Source organism: Phycodurus eques, chromosome 6, assembly GCF_024500275.1.
Source record: "Phycodurus eques isolate BA_2022a chromosome 6, UOR_Pequ_1.1, whole genome shotgun sequence".
Classification (NCBI taxonomy): Eukaryota; Metazoa; Chordata; class Actinopteri; order Syngnathiformes; family Syngnathidae; genus Phycodurus; species Phycodurus eques.
In genome coordinates this window covers 26,597,570-26,610,260 of record NC_084530.1, presented here as the reverse complement: position 1 = coordinate 26,610,260, position 12,691 = coordinate 26,597,570, and the positions used below count along the sequence as shown (strand labels likewise).

General features: G+C 42.8%; 1 protein-coding gene across 1 annotated transcript in view; it reads left to right on the top strand.

Annotated features, from left to right (window-relative positions):
• Positions 1-12,047: 12,047 nt before the first annotated feature.
• mxd4 (MAX dimerization protein 4) overlaps positions 12,048-12,691 on the top strand; it is a 31,384-nt gene continuing 30,740 nt past the window's right edge. The window contains exon 1 of the mRNA XM_061680429.1: positions 12,048-12,287. Coding sequence (XP_061536413.1) covers positions 12,170-12,287 — 118 coding nt within the window. The 5' untranslated portion in view covers positions 12,048-12,169. The remainder of the gene's footprint in view (positions 12,288-12,691) is intronic.

Below are 12,691 nucleotides of genomic sequence, written 5' to 3'. Positions count from 1 at the left end.
TTGTACTTTATTGAAGTGTTCATCAATGTACTTACGTTATTTTTTGATGAATCCTCATCCACAAATCCATCAAAGTCCTCATCTTCTGTATCCGAAATGAACAGCTGGCCAATTTCGCCATCAAACATGCCGTGTTCCCTCTCGTCATTGTCGGAGTCAGTCTCCACTTGCGAACCATGGATTCTTTGATCTTGAATTCTCTCGCGGCTGCTCGATTCCCATGTTCCTCCGCGTAACTGATAGCTTGCAGTTTATAAACCGTGCCTCGCACGGTGGGCGACTGGTTAGCACATCTACCTCACAGTTCTGAGGGACTGGGTTCAAATCCCGGCCCCGCCTGTGTGGAGTTTGCATGTTCTTCCCGTGCCTGCGCGGGTTTTCACCGGGCACCTCGGTTTCCTCCCACATCCCAAAAACATGCGTGGTAGGTTGATTGAAGACTCTAAATTGCCTGTCGGTGTGAATGTGAGTGCGAATGGTTGTTTGTTTATATGTGCCCTGCGATTGGCTGGCGACCAGTTCAGGGTGTACCCCGCCTCTGGCCCAAAGATAGCTGGGATAGGCTCCAGCACGCCCGCGACCCTAGTGAGGATTAGGATTAGGATGTTTCGTCCTGATTGGTTCGTAAATTCGACGAGCAAAACGCGAATGCATTTAATAACCAGCATCTCTTGTGGGTATGGTGCATTTTATTTGATTGTTTTAGTCATGTTATTAGATAAATATTGATTCTGAAATGCTCCAGAAGACACACATGGCACATTTGTGTGCTGTTGTATTGCATTATTGTATACTGTAGTATGATGGTTTCTATATTTGCAACATGATAGTAGTGGTGAATTAAGTCCGGTAAATCTTTCCTGAAGGCCCAGGTACTAAATGCACAAACCACCACTAGTATCTTCCTTGGAAGTTTTTGTGTTGTCTTGAGCAAAACACCGTTATCCCGAACTGCTTCCTGGCCGCTAAGTGGCCCCACGCTCCACTGTGTGCCACAAGTGTGTGTTTGCTGTGTTCCCTACTGTGATGGGTCGAACATGCGTGTGTTCATGACAATAAACATGATTTTTCTTTTCCTTTTACAATTATAATAATAATTAAAAAATGTACCCCTAAAAACAGCCGTGCATACAAAAGTGTAGTTCAGCCTATTGTTTTTCGCTGTGAAAACATTTCTCAAGTGCAGAATGTGCCCTCTCCTGCTGCTATGGACAATTGCTGTTGTGCACCGGCGAGTGTTTGAGGTCAGGTTCTGAAGGTGACTCTGATTCTAACATGTCTGGATTACCCCTCGCTGGCAGCACTGCTTTTTACATGCACGCATGCATGCACACATGCACACACACACACACACACACACACACACACACACACAGACACACCACCTGGGCGTAATTGCCTGATGTGGGGACCGGGGGACGCCACCTGTCTGGTCTGGGGGCAGTTTTGTGAGTGTGTCTTTGCAGACAGGAGCATCTTGATTTAAGTTGTCCAAGCAACCCTTTATAGATAGTTTTCTCTCACGTGATGGGTATTTCTTTGTCTCCCATGTTGGAGGTCAATATCAGGAGGATAAGATAGGTTTGAAACGGAAAGACTAGTAGACCTACTCGTGTTCATTTTTGTTCATTCGGTTTTTTTCTGCATATATTTTCTCCTTAGATGTGCTAAAATGAAGGCTAAAAAGTTGACAAGAGTAGAGAGAAACTCTGGATGCAATGGCAAAGACGCGACACGATAATAAAGTGGCTGTCGTAAACAACTACAAACCCTAAAAAATTCAAAACATCTCTCAGCGCCTAATTGTGTGTGTTTCACTTAAAGACCCGTGATAGTTGACAGCTTGACTTACTTTATCTAAAACTACATTGACTTTGACTAACAATAGCTTCATAATGGTAGCAAAATAAAATTTCTTGGATTGTCACGTGGCGGCACGGAGGCCGACTGGTTAGAGCGTCAGCCTCACAGTTCTGAGGACCCGGGTTCAATCCCCGGCCCCGCCTGTGTGGAGTTTGCATGTTCTCCCCGTGCCTGCGTGGGTTTTCTCCGGGCACTCCGGTTTCCTCCCACATCCCAAAAACATGCATTCATTGGAGACTCTAAATTGCCCGTAGGCATGACTGTGAGTGCGAATGGTTGTTTGTTTCTATGTGCCCTGCGATTGGCTGGCAACCAGTTCAGGGTGTACCCCGCCTCCAGCCCAATGACAGCTGGGATAGGCTCCAGCATGCCCGCGACCCTAGTGAGGAGAAGCGGCTCAGAAAATGGATGGATGGATGGATGGATTGTCACGTTTGCGTGGCCCCTTGTTGCTAAGCAGACTTCACAGGTCTCCACCTTAACTACTAAATTATCCTTACATAAATATATAGTACACTGCAAAAGCTACAATTTTAATTTTAAGTTGTTGTTACAGTTATGCTATAATGACCATATATACAGTATAACTAGAATGTCAGTGAGAAAAGCGTCGCCCTCCACCAAGGCCGAACTGTTTACAGAAGTGAAAAAGCATTATTCTGAGCGGTATATTTGTTGTTTGTTCTTCATCCAACAGTCCACAATCATGGAGAATGACGGACAGATGGATTTTTTGCAGTTCCACTGATAAAACCCACATTCCGATTGTCGCGAAAATGAAATGGGTTCTTATTATCTTATATACTGCTAAATGGCTAATCCTGCTAACTGCATCTGACCTACTGACCTAACCTATACCTTTACTATAATATGATTGCTGTGATAACTTTTGCATAACACTGTAATGTTTTTTAAGTAAAAAAAGGTCTTGTAATTTCTTGCCAAAAAAATGCCTGCGGCTGAAGTTTCAAGTTTTCACTGACTATACAGGGTTAAGAACAGCACATGCACGCACACACACATAGTATAGTATAGTACTGACAGAGAGACCCCTTTTCTGAAGCCAGGAGACAAAAAGCTCGGGAGTGGAAGTGAAGTTGTGGAATAGTACAGCAGGAAGGGAGCGGCGTGACGACTCTTCGCACACCCTCAGACCCTTTAACAGCCCTCCCTCCACTGCCAGCTCAGCACCGGATATGAGCCAAACCCTGAACCCTGCAGCTGCGGGCCTGAAATGCCAGATGGGCAAAATAATGTGCACAGACACCCAAACACACGTGTCCGCTCCCCCCCCCCCCTTCTTTCAATGTTCACAATGCGAATGACAAGTATGTGTGTCAGGCTGCAAAGAGCGGCGACAAATGCTCGCAGGCAATCAGTGAGGAAAAACATGTCGTTTTGTATGTAGTGTCTCGTGAGACGCCAGTAATTATGGCACCGTGACGCCTCTCACGCCATGTCTGCTGCCACGCCCTTTGGAGCAAAACTGTTAAAAAAAAAAGACAGACTTTTTCAACTACGCACCACACACAATTAACCGTGCTTATGCATTTTTGAGCTTACACAATTGCAATTTACTTGGAGAAGATGAGTGATGTATCTATTTTCAAGCACATTTCATGTGGGTCTCAACTTGTGTGTGTTTGCAGCCTTGCCATTTATTTTCTTGCATCTGAGTGAAGGCAAAGGCCACAAGGTGGTTTGCTAGAATTTCGTTTTCCTGTTCATAAATCAACTAAATAGCAGCTATTGTCAATCAGGGATTCCCAAAGTGTGGTTTGTGAGCCCCGGGGGTGCACCCTCGCATTATATTTTTAACAGATTATAAATGTAATGGTCTGGTATCGTTTATTTGCGTGTGATTTTTTTTTTTCTTCCACAAATTAAAATAGTTAGGGATCAGCATTTCCTTTAGAACAATTTTTGGAATTCAAAAACTAACTTCTTGTGTGGAGTTTGCATGTTCTCCACTAGTTTGCGTGGGTTTTCTGCGGGTATTTCGGCTACCTACCGCATTTAAAAAACATGCATGTCAGACTCATTCAAGACACTAAATTGTGCACAGGTATGAATCTGAAAGTTTTGTTGTTGTTGTTGTCTTCAGGTATATGTGCCCTTGTGACCATCCAGGGTGCACCTTGTCACTTGCCCAAAGTCACCTGGGATTGGCTTCAGCTCATCCACGACCCCAATGAAGTCAGCACATGTGAAGAAAATGGATGGTTCCTAAACTGCACATCAACTATACTGCCAGTCGCCTTGTCTTCACCTTTATTACAGTATGGGTGCAATGCAGTGTTGCCTTAGATACGAGTGACCCGACTTACAAGTTTTTTTTTCACACGTAGCCCGTCTTTCTGCCGACGTTTTGCTTTGACTTGCTAGCGCAGATTTGAGATGCAAGCACTCTTTGGTGCAATTTGGAACTAAAGAGGTTTAAGCTGTTTAATGCCACTCCCAGTTGAAAAGGGATTGACATGGAACAAATTAAACTCGTATTTCAAGTCACCACTGTACAATATAGTGAACTTTTTGAATGGTGTTTCAGTTTAATTTGCTGCTTTGCATGACCAAACATGACTCGAAATTGCCCAGTTCTTTCAGTTAATTTGTAGCCATTTATCTCTTCTTGTAGTATTTTCGGTGATGAAAAGCACTTTTCGGGCTAGGGTTGTTCAGCATAGGACTTGTCCTCACTTCAAAGCATAACATTATTTGAAAAATAACTTTTAAGCCTGTGTTGTGGGGCTGTTATTGGACAACAAACGATATCAAATCAGAACAGGAAAGTAGCAATTGTTTATATTCATTTATTTAAAGTGTAGATTCACATCCACGGGTGGGTGATCTGTCACCATGTTTCTCTGCTTCCCACCCACACGTCAGCATAGGCCTGGTTTGCATATTTATAGGGAGAATGTTTGTTGTTCGAGACCCGCTGTTTGAGTGTATGAATTAGCTCAAGTTCGCCAGTTTCCATGGTCACGGATATGCTTGTTTTATTTGAGCCTTTTCAACCTCATGTCCGTGCACAACCCTGCCCCCTGAGGCTTCCTTACGCCTTCTGTGGCTGTTTTGTCTTTTATTTGGTGTTGGTAGTGTGCAGCATGGTGGGGTTTCACCCCCCTCGTGCACCAAAATGCAACATAAAAAGGAGCAGACGTCTTCAAGCCCGCTTGCAAAAGGCCTTACAGGATGCAGAACATACGCCAGTGCAACATGGGGGTTAGTCATGTGCACAGGTGGAGCAGGATGGAGCGACTGTGGGTTCATTGCATCACCCTGACCTAAAGAGCAAAAGAGGTGAAGAATGCAGGAGCCTGGAAGGGAGTTAGGAGCTGCAAGAAAACAGTGCAGGTGCTACGACACAGATCTTGATACATAAAACAAAGACACAAAAGAGTTCACGTGCTGTGTGTGCAGACGTCAGCTTTTTTGGGTGAGAAGCACCAAGAGGTAGACTACAGAAAAAACACATCGGCTGTTCATCCCCACAAATTTAGGATGATATGCAAATTGTGTCCGGAAAAATCTAACCGCACAATGTGGACATAATCCAATTGGTAAAGAAAAATAACCATGATTTTAAAACCAAGTGTGGAGCACATTCCATTGTTCCAGTTTATATATTGACACTATTTATAAGTCCATTATGTTTTGGGTGTGTTCACACTTGGCAGGTGTGGTTCAGTTAAAACCGCTGCAATTTCTTTATACATCAGAAGCATCAGAAGATCCAGCGATAAGCAGCCTTTGCTTTTTACACAGAAGCAGTGAAGGCGGCATGCTGATGAAAGTTTGCATACTTTTAAGCAGTGACAAGGCATCCCGCAATTAAGAAATACAGCGGCGTTGCTTGCACCACAACAGGATGGCAAAAATGAGTGTTGACTATGTCCAAAGGTGGACTATTGGTGGAAATCCCCCATTCCCTGTCAGTGTCATTCACACAGAAAGGTGACCTGTAAAAATGTTGGCTTCAGAAGTGTATAGGGCCTCTGGAAGCACCCTGGTGTGCACCGGACAAACAGACCAAGACCGTTTGAAGATGAATTACAGTTTGATATGGATTCAGTACACTTGAAATGGGAAGGCTACATTGACTAATGACATGGACTAGTGTTAAGTAACAGTAGAACGCAAAGAGAAGTCACAAAAATGTACCAGTTAAGTGTGGGCGTCTACCATCTGTTAGTAGAGACTCTTTTCAAATTCATATTCATTTCAGAAGTTTATAAAGATATAACTGTATACATACAATGTGTCAATTGAGATTGTGAATGGATAGAGCTCGGTGTAAAAATCACTTCCAAGCTTACAAAGGTTACAAGTACCAAACCTATGCAATTGGATGTTTATTGAGCCTATAAGCCTCGGTTTACGATGGAGTTCCGTTCCTATGGCAGGAACAAAATTGATATGTAAGTTGTAAAACGCCGTAGTCTTGTACTAACCTATCCTAATGCAGCAGTACAGTAAGTAAAGCAGACTGTACAGCGGCTAATTTTGCCGTTTAGTTTGGATCCCAGATGAAGCACTGAACAAACATTAGCACAGGTCTGAATTTAGTGGCAAACATGGATTTTCAAGATGACTTGTCCTCTTTTGGGTGAACTGAAAACTTCAATTTCAATTACAGTAAATAATTGTATGAAAACACTGGGGTATAAATATCCATCCATTTTCAATCCCGCTTATCCTGTTCAGGGCTGCGGGGTGCTGGAGCCTATCTCAACTGACTTTAGGTGAACGGTGGACAAGAGCCTGAACTGGTCGCCAGTCAGTTGCAGGGCACACATGGAAACGGACAACCACTCTATCTCACATTCACAGTCATACCGTCACTGAGTGTGAACTGAGTCCATGCTGCCTCCACACGAGTCAAACAAATGTAGCACGACACCATCAGTGCCAGCCATAAATATAAAAAAACATATATAAAGCACAGTAACTTCAGTGGTAACTGAGCGTGCCTTCTTGTGCCGTGATGACGTATTCATAGGACACAGCGCTTGTTCATTGAGCGCCGTTCGTAATTCTTGAAACCTCATATGTCGGGACCATCGTAAACCAAAGACCCCCTGTATGGGTGTAGATTGTCTAAATGTAGACAAGCCTTTCCTCACTCAGCCCATGGGAACATTTCCAGACAGTTATGTCTGTGGTATTTCTTTCGCTCATGACCACATATGAGACACAGGAGGCTCACGGAAATGCTAGGAGAGACCAACAAATCAATGACTAATTGCGGCTTGCGTACACTGAACAAACTCTGTGGAAGATTGCATAACACTAACAATTAAATAGAAGTTGTGACTTATTGATGACGTCAAGCGGGAAAATAAACCAGCTACACCAGTTAATGCAATATTCCCTATAAAACCAGAGAAATACGGTTCATGCTAACACGCTAACACGTAACCTTGTTTTTTATTGGCTTGGGCATGTACGGACATTCACCTGAGGAGTTATTGCAAATACATGGAAGGTTATCTGTAAACAATTGCACAATTTTCCAATCCTGAGGTAGCTGGATTGGAGCTCGCACTGGAGGCATAAAGCAAACTGTACAGCGGCTAATTTTGCCATTTAGTTCTGATCCCAGATCAAGCACATGAAGCATTTTCGAGATTACTTCTCCTCTTTAGGGAGAGCTGAACCCTATCCCAGCTGACTCTGCGCAAGAGGCAGGGTACACCCTTAACTGGTTGCCAGCCAGTCACAGCAGACCAACTGGTGTAGAGGTAAAGATGGAACAACAGAAGGAGGAAAACAGAGATGAATGGTGAGGGAGGGCACAGTCCTTTGGCAGCCAGGCCCTGGGCAAGAAGGCCTGACCCACTATGATCAGAGTGCATGCAGATGACGGTTATAAATAGAAACGTTGCAGCGGGAGGGACAAAGGCCTTTCCCTTTCAAATGATGCAAAAGATTGCTTGGATGTCTGCACTCTTTCCAGAAAAGACCTAATTACCATTGCAATGGAACCTTTTTGATCACATAAAAAAAATCACAAGATGCGAAATTCGTAGACAAAAACATTCATCGTAAGCAGCCATGATTGGAGTTGAAAAATAACATCGACTGCTATCATCCAGATTCATTTCAATATTCTATAATCCTAATAACGGACATCAGTAGATCTCAAGATGCTAATCCTGTTCAGAGTTGGAGTCTATCCAAGATGACATTGGGAAAAGGCAGATTACACCATGGCCTGGTTGCCAGTCAATGACAGGGTAAATAGAGACAAACAGCCATTGAAAATTGCATGAACACCATCACGTTACCTAGTGGGCCCGCACCCAAGCTGCCGACACGGAAGTGAGGCCAGTGAACCACTACACCATCAAACAACTTAGGGATTTTAATTATTTCATTTTAAGGGGAAGTTTGTACAAGGTTGTTCTGATCAAATTCAAGGTCCCTTGAAAAGGACATTGAGGTCCTTGTCCCTGCTCGATTGGCACTTTGAGGTCCTTGTCCCTGCTCGATTGGCCACAAAAACCCTTATGGGGCAATGGCTACTGCAGGCACTGACATAATTGTCAAAGTGTGTCACCACTTCATTTCAGCATAGGCAGCGCAGCTCCAAGAGAAGAAATACAGTTTTTAACAAAAGAGGAATGTTTGGCAAAAAAAAAAAGTTAACTCAAACAAGATGGTGACTGCTTGCTTACATAAACAATCCATGCGAGGTCAGCGTTGGCTTTACTTGCCGACATTGGCTCAATTACGCGTATGTGAAGTGAGTGCAAGACCTGGGAGGACGCGCGCCTCGCGTGGCGCGGTGAACCTGTGTCCTGCCGCAATCTTAAGACCAGCAAGGCATGTACAGAGTTCAGTGACACACTTTGCCAGCGTCACTGCATATATGCGCCTTTGATAAGAGGCTTGTTGCGCGTTGCATAACTTGCCTATAATTACGGCTGGAATAGCATTTGCGATGCAGGCCAAACAAATCATCAGGTTTGAGAACTTAAAGTGCAATGAGTTTGACATATGTGCACGTACGCGTAAGACTGTCTCTGCTGGTGTGAGGCTCCGTTCAAGCAGAGTACACACATAATGATAACCAAGCCGAATTTGAGCATTTTCCGTCCCTTATGATCAAAGTCAACAAAGGCTCAGATTTTGTACGTCCCTCGAAGACGAAAAGATTATCCTGAGCAATTGTTCTGTGGTGTGGGGTGGGTGATTTTTCCTCTCGATCTACTTGGAAAACGCCCTGGACAGACAATCAATAAAATGTGGAATCAGTTCAATATTTACCATCACAAATGCTTATGTGACTCAAAAATGTATAATCAGCAAAGGTCCCTTTATAACTCAGGCACAGGGACAAGCGAGGCTAATATTAGCATTTGCATTTATTTTTGAGTTTTCTAATGTCCCGTATTATTGTTACAATGAACCACCAATGATGAATGTGCTCGACCAATGGGTTAAATGTCAGCTGGGCATGCTTGGAACACCAGCTGACCAGGTACAGGGTGTAGAACCTGGTAGTGTACGCAATGGAAATGCTTCAATAGTGACGAGAGCCATGGCAAGGCAAGTATTCTTTGGAACAGGCATGTGAGGCGGGGTACACGCATACTGATTACAGAAGCAAATATTGCAATGCAGCTCTGCTTACCTTGTGACTTTGACATGATAGCAGGCGTGTCGCACTCGAGGCAGATGATAGTCAGTCTGCATTACAGTCAGTGGCAATTCCTGGTATGTGCAATATGTGCGGCTGCACAGTGCGCCATTCCTAGGAGGGCGGCTACGCGCACACCCTAAAAAAAGTGCGACGTGAGTTGGTTTTCTTTTGGCATCGTGACATGTAAATCATTGTCATTTGTATGGGGAATTTGCGCCCCTTGTGGAGACATTATTTGGGGTCTTTAAGGATTTTGCTGATTAACGAAGTGAGAGGTTATCGTCGTCAAGGAGGTATGACATCTTCATTGTTTGAAGATCCCTGTATTTGGGGGAGGAGCTAAGGCTAGATCACTGTTAGTAGAAAGTGACTGAGAGTGACATGGCCACATGTGAATGTTCTTGCGTTGTCAAGTGCCTGATTAAAAACGCAAGCTAACCAGCAATGGAGGTCTCGTTATTTCTTGACAATCGACGATCATAAGGTGCGATGTTCTCTACTTTGTTGGTGCAAATGAATTGACGTTGCATGAAAGTAGGGCTGCAAAGTCTAATAATCCAATGGTATGCCAAATATTTTTTGATTAAATGGACTAAAACATTTTTTTAAATTTCCATCCTTTTATTCAAAAACAGGGTGTTATTTCAAATTGACAATGCGGAAGATGCGCAAACATAAATGGATTATGATTCAGATACCGGTTTGGCCCATAGCATGTCAGAAAAAAGGCGAAAATATTGATAGTTGTTTTCCAAAATAAAACCAGATGTTTGCATGAAAGTGGAAGTAAGTTAGTATACTTAGAAGCATTTTGTCGTTAGTGTGTAGGTCTACTAAAAATTTTAAATACTCAATATGCATTTAAATGGAACTCCTGTTTTATTGTTTATCGATAATATTCCATTTAATTCATTGATAGCTGAATTAATAACGTATTGTATTTGCATGCGATATTAGGAGCGTTCATCAAATATTTTGGAACCTCTTCTGCCAATGAGGATGATGCACAGCCATCCTCAGCTCATTATCTTACTATTGCAATAAAGTTCGCTGAGTTTATTTTATTAAATTTGTGCAATGCAAGATTTATTTTATTTTTTTCCAATTTTGTTTATTTCCTTAATTCTAAATATTCTTTGCCGTTGCTGTATTCTGACTTGTTTATCGTTCAATATATTTCAAAATATATATAAGATCCACTCCGGTGTGTTTTTTTATCTGTGGTTTGGGGGGTGGGGTGAGGGGTTGTGGAGGGGGTACTAAAGGGGGGTCTTGCACAGGGCCCCATTCATGCTAGGACTGCCACTGATTATAGTATTTTAGCTAAGAATATTTAACATTTGCACCCCTGTCATGCAAACATTTATGAAGGCTAAAATTAACGACAACATTCAATTACCATTGTCAAAGAAGCCTTGCCGCCTGAGCAGTCTGCACAGAAAGGTGCAGCCTAAAAATATTTGCTCCTAATGTGCTTTTTTGTTATTACTTTACACTGAGCGCCTCTGGGATTTTCTCAGAATGTACAGCAACAATGTGAAGCACCACAAACATCTGCGACCCACATTTAAACATGCTCTAGGGCTGAGCTGGTTCATGCTCTCCCAATAATTTGTGGAGATTGTGTCACTCGTGCACACTCCCACTATTCATCTGCATGCTTATGACACAGCAGAGGCTTGTGCACACGACACAATGACGACAATCCAAATTAGACCAAAATATTGACTTTTGTGACAGTGGCTCACGGCCTCATTAGTATTTTCACACTTAAATCAGCCAAGCATCGCAAAATAAAATGCAATGTCATCTGGAGTCATTTTCCAAATATAGAAAAAAAAAATGCTTGTGGATCATTTTCAAGCAATCATCACAAAATGCTCCCCAACTTCACAGCGCACATTCAATTAAAACAGCATCGTGCCTGGAACAGGAGGGAGAGATACAATGGCGGGCGTACCTTTGGATTAGAAATGTATGTGAACTATTCTGCACCTTCCCATTAACATTGTACTTCCGAGGCATTATGCAAAATAATGCATGCTGTTAATATAGCCCATAGCACTCCTAAACCGAATGGCCTCTCACAAAACATTCATAATAGCGTCTGCCAGGAATGAAGAAACTATTCACTGTAACTCTCTGTCTCGCTAGAAACGCTTGAAATGTGGAGCTATAAAATATATACTTTTTTACTTTTCGGCCTTTGTGGTTTACTTCCTGTCTAAAGTCAAACGTATACGCCTGAGAAGTTTGGTAACCAAAACAACAGTGGCCAGTTGAGCTGTGAGAAGCGCCCACAAACGCTTCTAACCAATCATAGGTCGCTTTTTTTAAACGTCACACCAACCATGTGCAAGAAGGCGGGCTGTTGCTAGGGCATGTCCCCGATTACTTTAACCGGCGTCGGGACCAATCAAATTCCACGATAACGCCTCTCTCTCGCTCACTGGCTGAAATCCACGCTGAAAGCCCGCCTTTCCGTTTTTCCTATTGGACAAGGGTGACATCATTCACTGCACTGAGTTTTAGGTGCTGTCGGTTGTTGCTACTGTAGTTTGGACTCGCTAAGACTCAGAACTGCTTATACCGTCGTACATACACCGGACAGAAACATTTTGTTTTGTTTTGTTTGAAACATTTACATTCCAACACTTTATGCAAACTTGTGTATATACTGTCTCCTTTTTTTTTTTAAAAGACAAAAACAAGATGGAACTTAATTCGCTTCTAATTCTGCTGGAGGCTGCAGAGTACTTGGAGAGAAGAGACAGAGGTATTTAAAGCTAAATTTACGCGAAGACAGCAATTATTAAAGTTGTAAGTACAAGTGCTGACTTGTGTGGCTGTATATGCTTTGCACAAAAACGAAGTTTGAGCTGACATTTCGATGGTGCAGATATGATGTCACTGTGTACAGACAATAGGACGTGGAGCAAGCGATGGGTGCCGGTATTTTCAGGTTTTTTAAATTTATTTATTTTTTAAAAAACATGGATGTCAAATATAATATGTTTTTTGTTGTTGTCGTTGCTATATTCCCAGGTAAAACTGTGTGTCACGTGTTGGTTGAATGCTGTATTTTGGAGAAGCAATGGCTAAACAACAGTGACATCAGCTTGTAACATCATGACAGATGTAGAAATTGCAGGCGGTTGCGTTTTCTTTTTCTTTTTTTAA